Source organism: Portunus trituberculatus, chromosome 13, assembly GCF_017591435.1.
Source record: "Portunus trituberculatus isolate SZX2019 chromosome 13, ASM1759143v1, whole genome shotgun sequence".
Lineage (NCBI taxonomy): Eukaryota > Metazoa > Arthropoda > Malacostraca > Decapoda > Portunidae > Portunus > Portunus trituberculatus.
The window spans coordinates 2454281-2476012 of NC_059267.1; the positions used below are offsets into that span (position 1 = coordinate 2454281).

Sequence of the window (21732 nt, forward strand, 5' to 3'; positions counted from 1 at the left end):
CAAAAAACAGCAAGTGTATATATAATTTTGTGATCTTGCATTGGTTAATTTATTTTATATCATTATTGAAAAAAACTTTTCTTTTTTTGTGTATATGTGTGTATTGTCATTTGAATTCTTGACATAACATGGATAATTTCTCAATATTTTCTTTTATTTAATATTTTTTTCAAACTGGAATTCTCTTGCAGACTGAATGTAATTTACTGTTGGAGAAGCTTTCCTCATCTAGACCTTCCCCTAAGGCCAAATGTCGCTACAAAAACTGTATTACAACCCAAGGCATTCCTTACGCCAAAGACGAGATTTATTTGACGTGAGTAGATGCAAGTGTTGGTTGGTGTGGCTGTGTCAGTGGTGAAGATTTAACCTGAACTACCCTGGAATCTTTGCCATTTGAATGATTTAGTTCCCCTTCACAAACAGTTGGCCATAGGAACAGAAGAACCTCAGCATTATAGTTCAATCTGTTGTTTGTGCTTTCTCCTGCAGGGACCCAGACTTCAAAGGGTATTTAAATGTAATATGTGAGGAGGACTGTACTGTGAGTTACCACCCATGCTGCTGGAAGGCTTTTAAGGAGCAGCATGATGGCAGCGTCAACAGAATGTCCGACAAGGTACGCTGAGTGTCTAGTGGAGTGCAGTTCTCTATTCATCATTTGACACTAAAGTAATGGTGAAATAGCTAACATATCATGGCCCTTAATTCCCTTTTGAAAATTGTCTGATTGCTGGCTGTGTCACCAGGACTTTTTAGGTGAGTTGTGTGTGACCCCAGACTGTACAGGCAAGATTTCCAGCATTCAAATTTATGATGATGAGGGTCGCATGAAGAATGAATTGGCAAAAGACAAGAAGGACAGGAAACACATGGCAGCTCCTGTTAAGCAGAAGAAGAAAAAGTAAGCCATTTCCTGTCTTGTGATATCTTACTGTATGGAAACTTTTAAAAATTAGTCATTTGTGGAATATATGGGTTATTATTTTCTTGATTTTATTCTGATATTTTATTTATTTATTTATTTGCATCATATATTGGATTCTTGTCAATTTGTTCCTCTCTGCAGCAAAGACTAAGGGTCACAGAGTTTAAATTCTCAAACAATTCATGTGTAATTTTCTTACTCTTCCAGGGACAAGAAGAAAGAAAAACCACAGTCACACAAGAAGCGGACCAGGGTGGAGAGTGTGTGTGAGGATCTGGCCACCAATGACGATGTGAGTGTGTGTGTGTGTGTGGATGTTATAGTTTACCCTGTGACATATAGGAAAGATATCATGCTCATGCTGTCCCATCTCTATTAATTAATATAGATTTTGTCCTTAAAATCACAAATTTTTTCATAGATTTCTTCCTTATTCTGTCCATTCCAGTGTGTGTGAGAGAGAGAGAGAGAGAGAGAGAGACTACATTCTGACAGGTCTCTCATTAGTTAAGATATTTGCATCTTTTAGAACAGTAGTGTTAAAAAGTATGCATCACGTTTTATTAGTGTTCCTAGTATTGATGTGTCATTGCTGTGTTTGTTCCAGACATCACCTACCGCTGCAGAGAGTTCTAGTATTCAAAATGCACACACCAACAGTAATAATAATAGTAGCAGCAATAATAATGACAAGCACAAGTAAGTAATGGATCATAATTGTCTTATTGCACATGAAAACACAAACTTCTCTCATTACATTTTTGATTTTCTTTTGATAGTGTTGTGAAAATCTGACAAACTTCACCCATTACACATTTGCTTTTTTTTTAATAGTGTAAAAATCTGACTGTTCTTTATTCCCCACATCACCAGGTCCTCTCAAAAGCCCCAGCTACCCATTGACCCTGAGAGCCTGGAGAAAGCCCAAGTCACCATTCTCAAGCCTGGAGCAGAGACCGAGGAAGTGTCACCCACTAAGTCCACCAAGAAGAACAAGAAAAAGAAGGTCAAAAAGCCTGTTAATCAGCCAAACCTTCTTGGAGACCCTCTTGAGGCTGATTTATGTGTCCAGTGAGTCCCTCAATGTTGATGTTGGGTTGTTTTATGCATTGGAGATGATGTATGAAATCTTTAACTTCAACCCTTCAGTACCATGGTGCATTTCCATGTTTATTCTGGTTACTATTTGGTGATTTTATACAGCTTCAGAACTTATGTGGGGATTAAAATAATGAAAACTCAGGACATTAATCTTCTGACCTCCATAGACCATTCCTCATGTCATGAAATTGTCTGATCGTACTCAAAACTTAAGGTAAAAAATGTGTCCCAGTACTGAAGGGATTAAACTTCCACAAGAAACTAAATTCATATAAATATGTTATGCTTTACAGGTTCTAGATTTGTAGAATTGTGATGCAGTGCCTGGAGTAATTACAACAAATAGTGACAAAATGTTATCAAGTTTCTCTCTTAGTATTATCACACCATGAGTACATTTTATTAACCCCTTCAGTGCCATGACACATTTCCATATTGATTCTGGTTACTATTTGATGGCTTTATACAGCTTCAGAAACATAATAAGGGGGATTAAAATAGTGCAGACTGTGGCCATTAATCTTCTGACCTTTATAGACCCTTGCTAATGTCAATAAAATGGTCTAATCATACACTGAAGGGGTTAACCAGAACAGAGTAATGGGAATAGTTGCTCTGGTAAAATTAACTAATGGAGCTCCTTTTGACCACACAGGAGTGAATACATTGCCCGTTTGCGAATGTTACGTCAGCAGAGGGATGCCCTGGAGGCTGGCGAATGCCCTAACCTTATCAAACCCATCAACGTTACCACTGACACCCAAAAACCCGTTGTCCTGGTCAGTAACTAGTAACTGTGCCATTCCTGCTGCCATGTTGATGTTTTGAGTGTTATTCCCTGAAATATATGGTGTACAAAAGAATGGGATTAATTTCCTGCTTGGCTTCTCTTGTCCAGCTGGATCCTGACAATCCTTTCTACCTCCCCCAACACCTGCGAGACAACCCTGAGGAGCTGGAGAGAGTGCTGCAGGAGAAGCTCACCACCAGCTCACCACCGGGCCTGCAGCAGGAGACCATCAATACCCTTCTGGAGTGAGTGCCTCTCTCTTTTTCTTTCTCTTGTTTGTTCTTTCATTCTCTCTCTCTCTCTCTCTCTCTCTCTCTCTCTCTCTCTCTCTCTCTCTCTCTCTCTCTCTCTCTCTCTCTCTCTCTCTCTCTCTCTCTCTCTCTCTCTCTCTCTCTCTCTCTCTCTCTCTCTCTCTCTATGGATCAATGTTGTGAATTTTTCATAAGTACAGCAAAGAAAACGGTGTGATACACACTGACACCAGCAAACAGACACTATTTTAGATTGATAATAATGACAAACCATGCTTTCTTCTATTTATTACCTCTTGAAGCTCTTTCTTCAGTAGTCTATTTTTGCTCCACACAGTTTCATGTACGACTGGCTGAAGGCTGAGGGTCCCATGCGCACCAGTGACCCAAGACTGGCTGAACAGGTGGCTGAAAACTTCCCACAAGAGGCTCGAGACTATGTGATACAGTGTAGAGGCATCACCGGTCTTCTCATGCAGTCCCTTAAGTTTGCCATGATTGACAATATTGTATGTGTCCATGATGATGTAATGAAGGCCCAGGAGATGATGTGCCAGGAGGTGATGGAGAAGATGAACCAATCCAAGTATCTGGTTCGGTACAGGTAAGGCTGATGAGAAACTGTTCAGGGATTGCTAGTGCTGTTTTAGTAGTGCTCTATTTATGGCAGTGTGTTATTTAGCTGTGTGTGTGTGTGTGTTTCTGTCTGTCAGGGAGACCAGCCTGGAGTAAAATAATAGATGGATAAAAGTCCACTCACTAATGTTCCCAAATAGAGAAGGAAGGAAAAGCCAAGAGAACCAGTTTAGTTTTAGAGGCGTCATGTTATTCCTCTTTTAAAACATCAAATTATGAGCAGAAGGAAAGACAGTGAAGATAAATACACATGGATGAACCTTAAATATTAAAGACTTACTGATATCAAGATTATGGATCAATTTTATTCTCTCAGCGATGGACAAAAGGCAAAACGATTCACACACCTCCTGGACGACACCAAGAGTACCTGCTCAACCACCTCCTCTTCATCCCAACGTGCCGTCTCAGTGGCAGAATCAACTATGTCCAGAGACTCGGCAGGCACCAGAAGGCACACCAGCCGCTCCAGAAATGATGACCCCAACAACAACGACGATAGTGAGACCATTGCATCTCTTGCTCCTCTCTCCAAAACTATCGTGGATCAGTTTCATAAATTTGCTGTAAGTTTTGAGGTCCATTTTGGTTTTAATATTTGTTTATTTGAATGAAAGGAAGTTTAATTATTGTGGATTATGTTATGTTTTTGATATCTGTTGAGTATGAGGTGTGGGGTCTATACCAAGTTGGGTTGGGTCTGTTAGAAATTACGAGTTTCTATATTAATTTATCAAAGTACTCTCTCTCTCTCTCTCTCTCTCTCTCTCTCTCTCTCTCTCTCTCTCTCTCTCTCTCTCTCTCTCTCTCTCTCTCTCTCTCTCTCTCTCTCTCTCATTATCAAGGGTATTTTACATCACAAACACCTTACTATGGATGCTGCCATGTTGCTGTGTGTATCCTTAATTATCTTCTACCAAAATGTCAACTCTGTGGTGAGTGTGTAGTGTTCATATAAATTGTGGACATCTGCAGGATGGTGTCCTGAACCCAGCTGCCCCAGAATTTGAGCCTCACATCAGCAACAGTGAGGTGAAGTCTGAGGATGATGATGATGATGATGATGATGAGGAGGAGGAAGACGAGGAGGAAGATGATGAAGGAAATGGGCAATATAAAAGAAAGCTGTTTGATAGTGAAGACAATAGAGGACAATGGAATAAAGGTCAGTTGTCTCCCTCTATTCTTTGTGTGTTTACTTGTTTATTTTATTTTTATTTATTTATTTATTTATTTATTTATTTATTATTATTATTATTATTTTTTTTTTTTTATCTCTTCACCTCAGTAATGAAATAATGTATTAGTAAGTAAACATTTTGGTGCAGGAAGGTGGTAGTGGTGACCTGTGTTTGTGGTGATAGTACTAAGGTCTGTATTCAGAAACACTGCTTTCTCACCACGACTATTTTCCAAGGCCACAGAGATGAGTAGTGGGGTTTTCAAGTGTTTCTTCAGTTGATAGTGTAGAAATCTTGTCCCTCTGCCTCTGTAAGCATAAAAACACCTTAAGAACTTGTATACATTTAAGTAAAGCTTTTTTAAATAGTGAAGGTGAAGCACAGAAGTGTTTGAGAATATGAGCTGAAATGTATGCCTTTGTAACACAGGAGACACTGAATACATAGAGAACTGGGCAGCACAAGCCGGGGAAAAGGCTGCCATGATGCTCACTGATGAAGACGAAGATGTTGAACTGGGAGAGGATGAGGAGGAGGAAAAGGAGGTGGAGGAGGTAGAGGAAGAAGATGAGGAGAGGGAAGCTGTGCCAGAAGGAGGAGAGGAAGAGAGGATAGAATCCATCCAGGATGAGGAATACTTTGAAGCAACAGAGGTGAGTGTTGAAGCATTGTCTGACTGCTGAGATGATTGTGTATTTACCTAGTTGTAGTTTACAGGGCCTGGGCTTTATGCTAGTGTGGCCCTGTCTCCATATCTACACTTATCCAATCTTACTTTAAAAGTATGCACACTCGTTGCAGACACTACTTCTTCATCTAAACTGTTCCACGTCTCAATACATCTTTGCGGGAAACTATATTTTTTAACATCTCTCAGACATCTTCCTTTTCTTAGCTTTTTACTATGCGATCTTGTGTTTCAGATGTCATATTCTCTCAGGATCAGTTTCTCATTATCCACTTGGTCCATTCCGTTGATCAATTTATAAACTTGTATCAGGTCTCCTCTCTCCCATCTTTGTTCCAGGGTTGTTGGTAGATCCATAGCCTTTAGTCTCTCCTCGTATGTCATGCCTTCAAATTCTGGAACCATTCTTGTAGCCATTTTTTGTAGTCTCTCCAATATCCTTATGTGTTTCTTTTTATGAGGGGTCCACACTACTGCATATTCCAATCTGGGTCTTCCTATAGAACTTATCAATTTCTTCATCATTTCTTTGTCCATGTAGTGAAGTGTGTGTGTGTGTGTGTAACTGTGTATTTACCTAGTTGTGTGTTTAGGTTTAAGTGGGACTTATAGTGGGCTGTCACCATATCTACTTTTCCTTAAATTTCTGCTTACTTTCTGCCGTTAAAATCTCTTCATTCAATCCATTCCAGATGTCCACTGTCCTATGTGGAAAACTGAATTTCTATATGTTCCTCAGACACTGACTTTTCATGATCTTGGAATGTCCTTTTGTTTGTCTATCTCCATCCCGTCAGTGATACCAGTTCTTGTCTATCTGTATTTTTCATCTGGTTTACTAACTTGTGCATCTTTATTAAGTCTCCTTTGTGTGTGTTGTGTGTGTGTATGATATAAGCCTCATATTAACTGCTGATTTCCACCAATTTCAGGAATACATCAGTCAGCTACTGGAAGAGAAAGAGAAGCTGGCAGACAACCTTCAGAATGAGCAGGAGCAGAACCAAGTGTTGAGTGACAAGCTGTACCAGGTGAAGTCACAGTACAAGAGTGAAGTCATGAAGCTCAAAGAACAGCTGGAAGAACTTAAGGATCAAAACAAAGTGAGTTTCCTTTTCATGTTCTCTTTTAAAACTTGTTATTGCCTGTTTTTACTTAAGTACAATATTAGCTCTGTCAGTCTTTCCTTCATTCTTTTCATCTTTATCAGTATGGAAAGATACAAACTGTCCCTTTAAAATACAGGTAATCACTCTGCATATTTTATTTAGGAGCTCACCACAGAGAAGAATGCCATCACGTTGCAAAAAGAGGCAGAAGCGAAGAAGTTCAAGGCTGATCAATCTCGAATGAATGAGGAGACCAAGGCCACTGGGAGCCGTCTACAGTCCATCGAGCGGAAGATTGAGCGTATGATAGACCACAACAATGAACTACAAGCCAAACTAGTGGAGGAAACGTGAGTAAAGGAGGGCGGAGGTGATACTTATCTTGCGGGAGAGGAGTATACTACTTTTTGTGTGATTTTCAATAGGTTTTACAAGTTGGAGCTTTTTGTGATTTGACAGATAGGGAGATGATTATGTTATGTCTTCATGTTTCATATAATAACCATAAGTATTTATTTCATTATTGTTAATTTGCTGCTGTATTGCCTTCTGTTCTGCATCCACACCGTTGCAAGTACTGGTGTCACTTATTGGGCGTGGTCTCTTATTCCTCCAATTCCAGAGAGTTGAACACGCAGCTGAAGGAGGAACTAGAGAAGATGAAGAACTTGCAGGAATCCCTCACTAGCTGCTCTCGTCGGGCCCGTGAGGCGGAGGTCAAGTACTTGTCCACAAAGAAGGACCTAGTGGATGCCAACATGACCGAGTGAGTGATGGGAGTGTCTGAGGCTTGGTTGATGTTCCTGTCACAAGATGTTTGTTGTCATGTTGCCTGGTACCTTATTTATGTCGTCAACAAGAAGTTCAGGCAACACCGATTATTTTCATTTTGCTGCAATTTGGTGTAGGAAATATAATATAAAAATGACAATTACATACTAAAACTCAAAACCATTTCCTCCTCCACTCTTCACTGATTATTTTTATTTTACTGCAATTTGGTGCAGGAAATATAATATAAGAGTGACTAATACATACTAAAACTCAAACCATTTCCTCCTCTTCCACACTTCCACCAGGACCATCTCTCGGCTGACAGAGGAGGCCACTGCCATGAGACAGCTGCTGCCGGGAGCCATGGAGGACAGTGCGCTGGACCGAACCACACTCGCTCGCTCCATTGTGGCGTGGGACGAGGCCATCAAGAACCTTTGTGAGCAGCAGAGGATATTCAGAGTGAGTCACACACACACACACACACACACTGAAGAGGTAACAAGATGCAGAGTTGTTCATTACGTTACCATCACTATAAACAAGTGTCTGAAGTCCCCTTGGCCTCAGCTAGCTTGACACAACAGCAGGGCAGTTTTGAGTTGCTTGTCCTCTCACACTCAGGTTTCTGCACTCTCTATCTTCATTCTATATCTTCCTGTCTCTCTCTCTCTCTCTCTCTCTCTCTCTCTCTCTCTCTCTCTCTCTCTCTCTCTCTCTCTCTCTCTCTCTCTCTCTCTCTCTCTCTCTCTCTCTCTCTCTCTCTCTCTCTCTCTCTCTCTCATCACCAAGAATTACAGTGAGTTGTATCTCTTCACCCACTCAGGAAGAGGGCGTCCGCTTACTGGGGATGATTCATCAAGGGCGACCCCTCAGTGCCCTGCCTGTTGGGGACCTTGCTGTTCCCTCCATCCCGACCCTGAGTGTTGCTCCATTGCTCAGTCGCTTCCAGGTAAGTGAGGAGCGTTAACTGAACTTATAGTGTGCGTAGGAAAATTGAGTCACGCTTTGGTCTTTTGTAGCGGAAGTCTTTTTTGTAGCGGCGTGAAGAACAAATTGTATTTACCCCTTTAGTACTATGATGCATTTTTGCCATGAGTTTTGAATATGATTAGACAATTTTATTTACTTTGGAAAGGGTCTATGGAGGTCAGAGGGTTAATAGCTGGAGTCTTTACTATTTTAATTCCCCACACAAGTTTCTGAAGCTGTATGAAATCACTATATAGTAAGCAGGATGAATATGAAAACAGGTCATGGTACTGAAGAGGTTAAAAAGAACAAAGATCCATGTGAAATACCATTGCCAAGTACTAAAAATCAAGATCCTCTCCTAAACCAACATTCCACCAACAGAAAAACCACCACAGACCTTCACCTACATTTGCTGTCCCTGAAGTATTATCCATGGACCTGCCTAGACACTCCAGCCCAGGTCCGCAGGGTCCACCACTGCTGTCTGGAACCACCCAACCACAACCACAACCACCCATGGCTGACCTTTCATGTAAAGTGCCTCTCATACCCAACCCTCCAGCCTTCCTTCTGCCGGGGCCATTCAACGGACACCCCTTGTTAATGCAGAATGGTGGCCTTCCTCCTAACCATGCCAGTGGTGCCATACCGAAGGGTGCCACCAGTGCCCCGCCAGGAATCCAACATCCCAAGACTGCAGGTGTGTGGCCAATGTCTCCTCTCCTTCACTGCAAACTTTGAATCTCAGAATTATTGGGGCTGAGGTTTTGTGACCGGCCTTTTCATTCACAGGTGTATTTTTTGTTATTCTATTTGTAATACACAGTTAATGAAGTGCTCTCTCTCTCTCTCTCTCTCTCTCTCTCTCTCTCTCTCTCTCTCTCTCTCTCTCTCTCTCTCTCTCTCTCTCTCTCTCTCTCTCTCTCTCTCTCTCTCTCTCTCTCTCTCTCTCTCTCTCTCTCTCTCTCTCTCTCTCTCTCTCTCTCTCTCTCTCTCATACAGAAATGCCATGCCAGACCCAACCGACAGAGTCACCCGGCCAGCTGTTTGTTGGCCAGCTGCCCTGGGACTACTCTGAGGCAGACGTCAAGGTGAGTGACTCCCCTCAGATCATATCCATCACTTATGCTCCCTTGCCTTCCCCTGTTTCCATTCTTCCTCTCATGCTGCTTACATATGTGATATTTGGCTGTTTTTGGTCTTCTGTATTTAGACAATGATTGGGGAATAAATATGTGTCAAACGTCCTCAAACTCTTTCTTCTGTGTACTTTTGCCTCAATGTGTAAACTGGGTAAAGCTTCAGAAAGTGCGACAATGCATAGTTGATTTTTCACAAGCTTTAAGCGACAACTGGATTAATTATCAGCACGTCACTTTTTATCTGATAATGCTTGCCAATTGTTTCAGCACATGTTACGTCATGTTCACCTCTGTTTGTCAGATTAATGCTTATAGAATGCATGCTTGCAACCTTTGTGTGTGTATTTTTTGTATTTATGCATTGTATTTCACAGATTTTCTGTTTTAGCTTTTTTCTAGCATTTGTATGCAAGTGTGGGTCTGTTACTACTGAAATAACCTGTTCTTATATCATTGGCACAATTTCACTATCATGTTGACTCAATAACCTCATTTTGATGTGTTGCATGGGAAAATATTGAAATTCATCAGTATTGCAGTTTGCAACATGACGTCCCAATACTAATGTAATCCCATTGGGGCTGTTCACTCACGGCACTGAAGGTTATTGTACAGACACAGGCTGCTGTATAGGACTTGACAGCTGTCTTCAAACATTACACTCACTCACTGACATGATGGTTGGTGGTGTCTGCATCTTTCACGTGTTCCCTGCATCTCTGTGGTGCTAATTTTCTGTTATTACTACAAGAAGAGATAACTTATGCTTGGTTGCTAGGTTCTGTGACTTCCTGTCATCATTACTGATCAACGCAAAAACTCAGAAAAAAATTCAAGAATGTCGTACACCAGATGAGTTAGTGTTGACCATATCCTGAATGTACAAGTAAAGAATACATTCTGCTGTACTTTGCCCAATGATCAATTTTCGTGTAATACACTGGCATGAATCATTATAAATCAGTGATGCATATTTCAGTGATGTATTCATTATTATTGGCTTGTGGATGGCCTTTTTTTACTTTTTCTTTTAATTTTTTTTCTTTTGCATCAGTCTAAATTGATTCATTATTACTTGCACTACTCATTTTTAGACCAACTCTGAAATGGCTCTTCATATCCTCAAACACCAAGCACAAGGTATCTTTCCACTCCAGTGAGCGCTTGCATCACCTTGCTGCACTGTGGCAGTGCTGTTTTGACATCTAATTTTCTTACCAATTAATGAGTTACAGTGACACCACCACCTGATTCAGCACAAGTCACCAGTATAGTTTTTAGTTAATTAATTCATTTATTGCCTCTTAAGATTACATCAAGTTTAGTATTAGAATACTGAAGTAGACATAAAGATGACTGTCCCCATTAATGATTCATCATCATCATCATTTTTATTATATTTATTTTAGTGCCAAGTAGCGTGTTGACAAGGACTCTTGGTTACGCTGACAGCAAGGGTATCAGTGTTGTTCATGGGACTAATTTTTAGTCATAGTGTGGGTTGTGATGTGATCACTTTAAATTTTCAACTACTACTTCATATGTTTTGTGTTCCACTTTATTTTTAGTGCCCTGCAACTTCATCTAATTTCATTAATTGATCCAGAAACTTGTGGAAAGAAACTTTCTAAATTGCCTTAACTATGCTAAGATGTACAAAGAAATATGTGCCTATGATGTGGTGAGGTATTTTGAGTAATGATATATGAAAATAGCAGAAGCAGTTATAGCTCTAATGCCACTTTGATTGATGCATGATTCTTGTGTGTTGCATGTGGCAGAACCTGTTCAGTCAGTTTGGTGAGGTGGTGTCCGTGAATATTTTTGATAAAGGCTGTAATGCAGACGGCAGGCCAGTCCCTAAATATGGATTTATCACATTCCGTAATGTGGACGACTGCAATAAGGCTCTCTCTGCGCGGGTAAGTCACCCTCAGGATGGAGCAGTCCACTTTTTTATACCTTATGAAATTGAATAGATTATTGTTATAATAATGGAAATAATCAAACTTTTATGACAAAATCAAACCATAAGAATTAAAAACAATGCTACTTTCTTGGCTAAGGGGAAACTTGCACACAGTAACAAACACCCCACGTTGTGAAGGAAAACAGATCCATAATTGACTGCTCTCTTCCAGCCCATATATGTACGTAATCATATGCTCAATGTGCAAGCCAAAGAAGCTAAAAAGCCCACAAAACCAGCAAGTGTGCCAGCAGCAGGTGGAGGAGGAGGAGTAGTGGGAGGAGGAGCAGGAGTAGGAGGGGCCGGAGGAGGAGGAGGTCTAACCGGCATCATTAACGAGCTGGACGCCACTAACGGCACAAAGTTGTCAGCATACGGACTGACAGGCATCACAGTGGAGGCCAACAAGTCAGCTGCCCTCCACCACCACACACTGCCCACATCACCTACACTACACCACCACCAACCTCCTCCTCCTCCCACCTCACAGTCTGTTACCAAACCCAAGTTTCAGGTGAGTTGCTGCTGCCTCTCTCAACCTTGCCTTCAGCCTACATGAGTGAGGGAGGATTTGGTGCAAAGGTGATGAATGAAGCACAAGATTATTGTCTGAAAGTGGGAGAACATGTTACTGAAGAGTGAAAGAAATGTTGAGTTAATTAGATTATGCTTGCTTTCATTTCTAACAACACATGTCAGTTTTTCTTGCAGATGATTGATTGATTAACATTGATTCATGGTGAAAAATTGTTGCTGAAAGGGTTAAGTGGCTCTGATTTTGTTTTTGTTTGCTTAATTGTTTATTATTTTATTCAATAGAAATGGTAAAAAATGCACTTACTTATTTATGAAGGTAATATTTGATAATTTAATAGAAAACTTTCCATATTTAAAGGAAATATTAAACAACATAATGTACCAAGTGTTACAAGAAACAGCAACTAGCAATGCACACTCCCTTCCCTCTCCATCAGACGTGGATATTTTTTAATCTTTTGGTGGTGTAGTTTGGTGCATTGTTTTATTAAACATTTCATGTACAGTAGTTCAGACATAATTATTAGAGTGTTCAAGTAGAAACAGTGACAACTTTGATGCTCTCTCCATGTTCCATGGGTGATCAGGCTGTGATCAAGCTGAGGGAAGGATTAGCTGAGTGCCAGTCAGGGACAACACATGCAGTAAGGCTGTTGTGGGTGTGGGTGTATTTGTGTGTGCGTGTGTGTGTGTGCAGTAATCTATGGCATACTGGCAGCATCATTAACACCTATAACTTAGTGCAGTGCTGTAATCCTGTAGGATCATGGTTTGTCTTTGGGCGTGGTGTGACCAACTCAGATAGACTTATGTGTTAATTATCACAAAAAGTGTTTTGATAATATGCGTTTGGATACTGTGTGAAGAGTCTGGAGTGATGAAAATAACAAAACTACCCAGCTGTTTCCAGTGATGGTCACCATGACATGACCACAGTGGTGCATGTTACCATCTAAGGTATCCCTCTCTTAAGGCTTACGTAACACTACACTCGGCTCTTACAGTACATCATGCCATTGCTGTTGTGGTAGATAGTACTTGTGGAGTTAGTTTTGTCATGAGTTGTCATTATGGTTTGCTTTTTAATAGTGAATTATAGAGTTTTGCTTATTTTGTATTTTTGTATTTATTTTATTCTATTTTATTATTTTTCTTCTCTGAAATTTGAGGTAGCAATGACAGTCATCCAGGAGACCTTTAGTCACCACTTGCCTGCCACTACACCTCATAAAAAAACTTCAAAATCAGCTCACCTTTACAGTCTTTTTGTCCCTTACAGAAGCTTCTCCCCACCAACAACACTGTGGGAGGCATTGTTGCTCCTCCCCCCAAACTGGTCCGTCCTCAGCCCAAGACTGTGCCCAATGCATCAAAGCTGTGAGTAGGAATTTACTCCTATTGCTTTCTTCTCCACTCAGGTTTTCAAGGATTTTTGTTTGTGTAATGCTCACCTCACTGGTTTAACCATTAACTATACTTATATATCTGAAATACCTTGTAGATTTTGAATTAGTATTGTACTACCTAAACAGCTCAGGCAAAATCAGGCTGCATCATTATGTATTTCTTATTCCCACAGAGGAGGCCAAGCTAGTGCTTCCAAGGAGGAAATGGTGATGCCCTCGAAGCCTTCATACACCAGGCTTATTGAAATTTGCAAACAGCACTTTGGAAAGGAATTTAGCTCGTGAGTCTTCAGTGAAGTCAAATAATGTTTGATCCTAATTCCTTCAACTTAATGATTGTCAAATTTTAAGTTTTCTGCAGCATAGCTGATATTTCATGCTCAATTTCTTTAATCAATTAGTAATTTTGACCAGCCTCTTATCATGCCACTGAATTACCATGATTTCAGCTTGGCTGAGTCGCACAATTGGTGTGTGACCAGTGTTGCCTTCCACTCATCCATCATATCCTAATTTTGAACAGCCAACATAGTCAGGCTGTGATCATCTCAACTTCAGTGTCCAGTACTTTATTACTCTTCATCTTGTATATAAAATTAACTTTCCATACACCAGATTCCCATTTATCATGTATATATGCTGTTGTGTATTAAATAAATTCACACTCAAACTTCATCACACAGGCCAGACATCTGCATTGCGTTGAAAGTGGTTCGTGCCCAGAACAACAACAGCCTGTCAGGGTTAAATACCGAGAAGATTGTGGAGCGTGTGAGGCAGCATCTGCGTTCCCGTCGACCCAGTGCAGGGGCAGCCACTGTGGCACCATGGGCCGGCCTCACCCAAGGGGTGGGAGTCAAGACCGAACCAGAGTGGCAAGGTCCCAGCAAGGAGGAGGTAGTGAAAGAGGAACAGTGTTCCATTTGCCTTGAGCCTCTCAATACCAGCCCCAACCAGACTCTGGCGTGCTTCCACACCTTCCATGCTCTCTGCATCAATGACTGGATCAAGATACAGTCCAATTGTCCAAACTGCCGCAAGTTTGCTCTCATGCCTGACGAGTACCCAACCCTCTCCCATAATTAAGGTGTCGGTGCTGCGGACCTTACTCTCTCTGTAAGAAGTTTTACTTAATATTTTCTTTGGTATGTTTCTCACTTGGAGTAAACCATGGTTTATTTCATAGAAGAAGTAATGGCATAAATTTTTCAATTTTGCTTTATTTCTCAGCTGGAGTAGAACGTGTTGTTTATTCCACAAGAGATAATGCTAAGTATTTATTTTTTATTTGCTTGTGTAAGAAGCAATAATTAGTATTAAGAGCACACTTGAAGTAAGAAACTGCTCGAAGACATATTAATAATTAAACTTTACAATTTTCAATTGCTGTGAAATATGATTTTTGCAAATTACATCATAATGTGCCTTATTAGAAGTTTATATTTTTTCTATGTAGCAATAACATTTCTTTAGTTTTATATAACTTTATCTACATTTTCAATGTACTACCAATTGAATAAAATGTGATTTTTCATATTTATAATTTGTGTGTGGATTAAGAGGTGTTGGTGTGGGTGGCTGTGTTGGTGTGGGGGTAGGGACATGTCAGTCACAGCTCTCCCTCCCTGTGGAAGTGTAAGCAGATAAAATTACTACCTTATGTAGTAGCATCATGCTTTATTTGATGATTTTGCCAACTCTGCTTGGTGTTCAGTGCTAAGACTTCAATTGTGTACAAATAGCCAGTTTGAATGGGAAATTTTTCTCCATTTGGAGTCTCATTCAAAATTAAATTGCTTAGTTATGTTATATATATATATATATATATATATATATATATATATATATATATATATATATATATATATATATATATATATATATATATATATATATGGTATGGTATGGGTAGTTTGTAGTAAATAAATAACCAAATAGGGGAATTGCTTATTTACAAGAGAAAGACATTCACTATCAGATGATGTAGCAGCAACTTAGTGTGAAATCAATTGAGGAACTTAATTTATTGGGTGTTTATGTAAAATTTGACCACCATCGTGCTCAAGATTTTCTCTAAGGCTTTGTTTATCTGTGTGCCTGTGAAACGAGGAAACACTGGTGCCAAAATTTATGGCATGGCAATCCCTGTGAAGAAAGATAATGAACTATTGGCACGAGACAAAGTGAATGAAATGGTATTGGCTGCAAAAAGCATGTCTTGTTTTGCTGATGATTGTCTTACCTACAGGCAAAGCAAAACTAGTTGAGATTTTGGTGAAGAAGGCTAAGTATTACCTTTAGTGGGCACATCTTTATTATGTATAGTACGAGAACATGCTGGTTTAAAAACCTGATTTGGGAAGTTAAGGGCGAGAGAAAGGCCCGCATACAGAAACTACTCCCTCACCGCGACTTTTCAAAGGCCACAGATGACTAGCAGGGTTTTCACATAATTTCTCTTGTTGATTATGTAGAATTTTTGTTAATCTCACTTAAATCGTACAGACACCCTTAAAAAACCATCGTAGCATCAATTAAGTGCTTCTTAATCCTTTTAGTAACATGACGTTTCCATATTCATTCTGCTTACTACAGTATTTGGCGATTTTATACAGCTTCAGAAACTTATGTAGGGTTTGAAATAGTGAAGACTGGCCATTAACCTTCTGACCTCCAAAGACTTCGTAATATCAATGAAATCGTCAAATCATAAAGTAAAAATGTATCCCAGTACTGAAAGGGTTGATATAATTGAGGTATCTGGTAGAGGTGTCTCAAAATACGGGCCAAAGAGTGAGGAATGTACGCCTCCATGCCAGACACTATCACATCTGTGGCATAAGGATCACAGGGTGTGGAAAGATGTACAAGAATCCCCAGTATTAGCTTTGAAAGTAGTTAGGTTAGTAGGGGGCGCGTGGAGTAGTGAGATGGGAAGGTGCGAGCAATGGAATTGTTTGAGAGATGCGGCATGATGGAATGCAGTGCGCAATGGAGTGATGGTCTGCACTGGAAAAGATAACACTGAGATGGTGTACTAAGCAAACTTAAATAGGAAAGGAAGATAAGGTGAAAAGTTAGAGAATAAAGTAAAACAACTACCTGTGTCAAGGAGGGATCAGATTGTAGAGGGAAAACATCCTTGGAGTGTGTCTTAAATAAGTTTTCGTTGCATATAAGGCAGTTGTTGCTGTTAATGTGGAATCATTGTAATGATGTGGTCGCTTCAAGGAACAGGGTGAATGAAGAGGATACGAAATTTAAAAGTAATTGTGTATCCGAATCACAGAAGAGTTAGAGAAACGAGATATGCGTGACACGAGAGTGAGGGGAGGAGGTGGTGGTGTGCATGACTACCAGCGCAAACACTTCATTCCCCTGCTGACCAGTGACCACCGACCACCGTCAGGCACCGCACCTGGCAGGCTGAGAGGTAAGTCTGCAAGAACACCCACCTTGTTAATCACCTGCTCCATCTCATTGTTCATTCCGTGTCGCATATCTTTCTTCAACAAAGCTGAACTTCTGTAGTGTGGAAGCAAATAATTAACACAAATCAAGTATTACAAATGACAAATAATCGATTGGAGTGAACTATTAATGTAAAACACGTGTGTATAATTACGTTGTTTTCTTTGTGTGTATTGGTGGAAGGGAGGCAGAGAGTGGTAAGGAAAGAAGCGTTTCGCAGTATCACGAGAAGTATCGATTGAGTGAGGCGTGTGGCTCGCCCTGGCAACAAACTATAAAACGCATTTGGTGTATTTCTTCCTAACCTGATATATTCATCTTATTTTGCCTACAGTTAATAAGCAATTACCTTTGATTGCCCCTGTCCTAGAGACGTGGCGCAACCCTTTACACCAGCGATGGAAGGGGAGATAAGGCAACGCAGAGGCTCGAATGGTGGTGGTGGCGGCGCGGGGTCCTTGGAGGGAGAGAAATCAGAGAAGGCGCCGCTCCTTCCTGGAGGTGAGTGCTTTGAGGGAATATAGGAGAGTGTATAGTATAGCCTGGTAGGAACGTGTATACTTTATTGTCCTTGGAGATACCCATAAACTAATGTGATACCACCATCCCCATTCTCCCCGTCCATTTGAACTCCTCAGTCAAGTAACAATGTTTGGCAAGGCCGCGGTGGCTGTACAGTACCTAAAGGCTTCGGTGGTAAGATAGCAAGCAGGGCGTGCGGTGTGTGGTCAGGCTGTGCACTCCTCATAATACAGGACGATTTGCTTTATTTATTTTCAAACACTAAAACATGAAACCCACGTATCTGAGGTTCTGCCTCACGGGATATTTTGTCGCCTGTTTTTCTTGGTATGCGAGTAACTTTTTAATTTAGTTTGGTGTTCTCAGGTGATATTCAATTTCTACATGTTACAGCTTTGTGTTTGTGTAGTTTATCGCTGCTCGGGAAGCCATGCGCTCCTCACCCGCCTCTTCCTGTTTTTTTGGGGGGGTCGATGTCTAATGTCATGGCTTGTCTGAAGAAAGATACTTTTATTCGTGCCACCAATGATAAAATACACAATAAAGATGACAGCAGGCGATAGTTTGCCAATTATCGTGGACATTCTAACCTAACGTGTGGTTCACTGTATCTCCCGTGTAGGCTTACGAAATCGACGAAGACGCGACTCACAGCCACGCTATGAGCCCACGGACTGGGATGACTCACTCCCGTACGGCGGAAAGGTGTACCTGGCGCGCCGCAAACTCCCAGACTCCTGGTTCTGTGTGGCCCTGCAGGTAACGCGATCACTCTGCCATGAAACTCTGCCAACTTTACCTCCTCTCCAGTAATGTTCAACCACCAACACCACTCTCTTGATTCCACTGCAGGAAAAAAGCTGCATTTAAAAACTCGACTAATTTCATAGCTGTAGAGCTGAAAAGTAGTTATTTCTCTTGTTTTCTCATTCATAAGGTGTACTAATCTATCTTTATATCTATCTGGGTACATGTCTGTCTATCTGCCTGTCTATCCATCTGTCCATCCGTCTGTCTGTCTCTCAAGGTGGCGGTGGTGGCGGCGTCGCTAGGGACTCTGTACTACGCCTGGTTCCACTCCGACCACATGCACTTCCACCTGGTGAAGGCCTACGCACACCTGGGCCACAGGGAAGCACAGGCCACGGTGGGACACAAGCTGCTCAACGGTAAACACTCCTCCAGCTACTTAACCCCTTCAATACTGGGACACATTTTTACCTTGAAATTTGCGTTGGATTAGGCCATTTTATTGACATTAGGAAGGCTCTATGGAGGTCAGAAGATTAATGGCCAGTCTTCATTATTTCAACCCCAAATGAATTTCTGAAGCTGTATAGAATCAATAAATTTTAAAACGCGTCGTTGTACTGAAGGGGTTAAATTAATACTGTTGTGCTTCATTCCTGGCTGGTGATTCATTATTTTGCTTCACTGTTCTTTTTGTGGTTCATTATTTCATTATTTTGCTTCATTTTTTTCTTGTTCTGCTTCATTCCTTTTTCTGTGCATTGCTTTTTTTTTTATTTTACTTCACTTCTGTTGCTTTATTATTTTGCTTCATGTCTTTTTATGTGTTTCGTTGTTTTTAGTTAAATTCTGTTGCTTCATTATGTTGCTTCACTCCAAGTGCTGAGTAATTCAATCATCTTAGATCAAGAAAACATGCTTGATCGGTGTCAGTGGAGAGATATTAACACACTCTCTCTCTCTCTCTCTCTCTCTCTCTCTCTCTCTCTCTCTCTCTCTCTCTCTCTCTCTCTCTCTCTCTCTCTCTCTCTCTCTCTCTCTCTCTCTCTCTCTCTCTCTCTCTCTCTCTCTCTCTCTCTCTCTCTCTCTCTCTCTCTCTCTCTCTCTCTCTCTCTCAACAGGCAAGGGAGTCGAGCAGAACCACACGGCAGCCATGGAGTGGTTCTCTAAGGCCGCTGATCAGGGCCACCCCCAGGCCTCCTACAATCTGGCCGTGGGTCACCTCCAGGGCCACCCCACGAAGCTTCAGAAGGGGTGAGAGAGAGAGAGAGAGAGAGAGATCAGTACCTTCATATCAGCCTCTCTTTGTCTAATTCCATCCATCAGTTTTATATTGAGATAACTAACTTGGTAACTATCTGATGAAGCAAATATCTGACTTAATGAATATAAAACAGATTAACTAACTGCACAAGGCTTTCTTCTTCCTCTCACCCCTGTTCTGTCCAACTCCCTAACGCAAGAGTTAACCAACCAGTACCTACTCTCAGCCTTTTATACTTTTCTCTGGTAAACACTGGGACTCCCTACTTGTGTCTGTATTCCAAACTTACTGCGACTTGATTTCATTCAAAGAAGGAGGTTTCAAGATATTTGTCCTTGTCCGTTGGCTAATTCTATCGGCTCTTTAAGGAGACTGACAACTGAGTGGGCCTTTTTTTTTATGTATTTTTGTTGTCCTCCTCTCTTACATGAAAAAAATAACTAAGTCTTGCCCTCCTTCTTCCCTGGCAGCGACGCACACAAACTCATACGCCACGCAGCCTCTCACGGGGTACCAGAAGCCGAAGAGGTAATGAAGAGAGTCTGCTCGAAGGGACGCTGTGATGAGTAGTACGTCTGGATGAGTTATCCCTTGCGTGTGCCCGTTTTCTTTGGCATTGTTTGGAGGTGGTGTGGTGGTGGTAGTATATTGTTATGCAGTGTGTTATACGGTACTTAGATAGGAATTTCTTTGTGTTAGAGGTGGTGGTGGTGGTGGTGGTGATGTGTTGCTAATGTATTATCACGTTGTCTTTGTTGTTGCAGTGTGTAGCGGCATTGGTAGTGGTTTATTAGCTGTATTAATTAAATAAACTGTCCTTGGCTTCTCTTTTATGTTTATTAATTGGATTTCCCTAGTAGTAGTAGTAGTAGTAGTAGTTGTGGTGGTGGTGGTAGAAGTAGTAGTAGTAGTAGTAGTAGTAGTAGTAGTATAGTGATAGTAGTAGTAGTAGCAGCAGCAGTAGTAGTAGTAGTAGTAGTAGTAGTAGTAGTAGTAATAGCAGTAGTAATAGTAGCAGTAGTACCAGTCTTTTAGTTATCAATTATTTTCTAACCGTCATCAGAAATCCAACATCTAAACTGCTCTCATTTCTCTCTCTCTCTCTCTCTCTCTCTCTCTCTCTCTCTCTCTCTCTCTCTCTCTCTCTCTCTCTCTTGTTTTCCTGTTTGTTTTGTCAGTTTCCCTGGCTGTGTATTATTTTTTGTCTTTTTTGGGGTCACGGTTATATTCAGGAAGGATGCTTTGGGGAGAGAGAGAGAGAGAGAGAGGGGGGGTAGGGAAAGGACTTGCGTGTACGTAGTATATTCTTTTACGTCACTATAGCACACACACACACACACACACACACACATTTTACCTTGGCTCCCATCATACCTACACTCCCTCCATCCCTCTCCCTCCTTCCTCTCTCCTTCCCTCCCTCCCTTTAGTTCCGTCTCCCTTACCCCCCTCCTTCATCTCTCTCTCCCTCTCTCTCTCCCTTTTTTTTTTTTTCCTCCTCTATTTTTTTCTTCTCTGCGTCGTGGGATATTCGTAGTTGTTATTTGATCATTTCTATTTTAAAGTCATGCACCAATGGAGTGTATAAGAGAAAAAAAGTATGTAATAGAAGTGTTTTAGATTATAATTCAACCTGACTCTCTCTCTCTCTCTCTCTCTCTCTCTCTCTCTCTCTCTCTCTCTCTCTCAATTTTTAACACACATTTCTTAGTTTCTCAGTAAGAAATAGAAGAGAAAAGAAAGAAAAAGAAGAAGAAGAAGAAGAAGAATATGAGGAGAAGGAGGAGGAAGAAGAAGAAAATAGATATAAAAATAAAAACGAGTTCATTGAAAGACAAGTAACATTTAAACCAATTAGACTCTGAAAATTTATTGTTGTGTATCTATCGGTTTATTCATCTGTCTATCCATCTGACTGTGCATCTATTTTTTCTGTATATGTATTATCTATCTGTCTTTCCATCTATTCATCCGTCTGTCTGTCTGTCTATGTATCTATCTACCAGTAGTAGTAGTAGTAGTAGTAGTAGTAGTAGGAGTAGTAGTAGTAATGGTATATTATCATTATTATTATTATTATCATCATCATCACCATCATCATCATCATCATTACTGTCATTACTATAACTGAGTACAAATTGGCTGCACAGAATAAAGAAAGGTTACATTACTATTTCTATTTCGTCGCAGGAAATGAAGCGAGACCACGATTTTCGCATAACTGTAATAACCACAACA

At 40.7% G+C, this 21732-nt stretch overlaps 2 protein-coding genes across 11 annotated transcripts in view; both read left to right on the forward strand.

The window, feature by feature from the left end:
- The window catches only part of LOC123503264 (E3 ubiquitin-protein ligase TTC3-like), a 49579-nt gene extending 34549 nt beyond the window's left edge, over window positions 1-15030 (forward strand). For 7 of the 10 annotated variants that reach the window (XM_045252888.1, XM_045252886.1, XM_045252882.1 and 4 more), the window contains 25 exons: window positions 192-316; window positions 493-619; window positions 750-904; window positions 1136-1220; window positions 1536-1627; window positions 1802-1999; window positions 2685-2808; window positions 2928-3064; window positions 3408-3674; window positions 4023-4272; window positions 4682-4871; window positions 5317-5540; window positions 6508-6678; window positions 6847-7034; window positions 7307-7450; window positions 7764-7920; window positions 8285-8410; window positions 8815-9133; window positions 9436-9524; window positions 11357-11497; window positions 11717-12058; window positions 12669-12725; window positions 13361-13458; window positions 13661-13768; window positions 14171-15030. In XM_045252888.1, coding sequence (XP_045108823.1) covers window positions 192-316; window positions 493-619; window positions 750-904; window positions 1136-1220; window positions 1536-1627; window positions 1802-1999; window positions 2685-2808; window positions 2928-3064; window positions 3408-3674; window positions 4023-4272; window positions 4682-4871; window positions 5317-5540; window positions 6508-6678; window positions 6847-7034; window positions 7307-7450; window positions 7764-7920; window positions 8285-8410; window positions 8815-9133; window positions 9436-9524; window positions 11357-11497; window positions 11717-12058; window positions 12669-12725; window positions 13361-13458; window positions 13661-13768; window positions 14171-14573 — 4317 coding nt within the window. In that variant the 3' untranslated portion in view covers window positions 14574-15030. The remainder of the gene's footprint in view (window positions 1-191; window positions 317-492; window positions 620-749; window positions 905-1135; window positions 1221-1535; window positions 1628-1801; window positions 2000-2684; window positions 2809-2927; window positions 3065-3407; window positions 3675-4022; window positions 4273-4681; window positions 4872-5316; window positions 5541-6507; window positions 6679-6846; window positions 7035-7306; window positions 7451-7763; window positions 7921-8284; window positions 8411-8814; window positions 9134-9435; window positions 9525-11356; window positions 11498-11716; window positions 12059-12668; window positions 12726-13360; window positions 13459-13660; window positions 13769-14170) is intronic. The other 3 variants (XM_045252883.1, XM_045252884.1, XM_045252890.1) reach the window with 3 other exon arrangements.
- Window positions 15031-16768: 1738 nt separating this feature from the next.
- Window positions 16769-20322, forward strand: LOC123503165 (protein sel-1 homolog 1-like). Its single transcript, XM_045252675.1, has 6 exons — window positions 16769-16920; window positions 17329-17459; window positions 18103-18239; window positions 18508-18649; window positions 19352-19484; window positions 19965-20322. The coding sequence occupies exons 2-6, from the start codon at window positions 17357-17359 to the stop codon at window positions 20062-20064; spliced, it is 615 nt and encodes a 204-aa protein (XP_045108610.1). The 5' UTR covers window positions 16769-16920; window positions 17329-17356; the 3' UTR covers window positions 20065-20322.
- The last annotated feature ends 1410 nt before the right edge of the window (window positions 20323-21732 follow it).

What these genes read in the sequence shown, in the direction of transcription:
- LOC123503165 (XM_045252675.1), top strand. Translation starts at nt 17,357, where the DNA reads ATGGAAGGGGAGATAAGGCAACGCAGAGGCTCGAATGGTGGTGGTGGC. An exon ending in GGCGCCGCTCCTTCCTGGAG is followed by an intron (nt 17,460 to 18,102) that starts GTGAGTGCTTTG and finishes TCTCCCGTGTAG; the next exon opens with GCTTACGAAATCGACGAAGA. An exon ending in GGTTCTGTGTGGCCCTGCAG is followed by an intron (nt 18,240 to 18,507) that starts GTAACGCGATCA and finishes CTGTCTCTCAAG; the next exon opens with GTGGCGGTGGTGGCGGCGTC.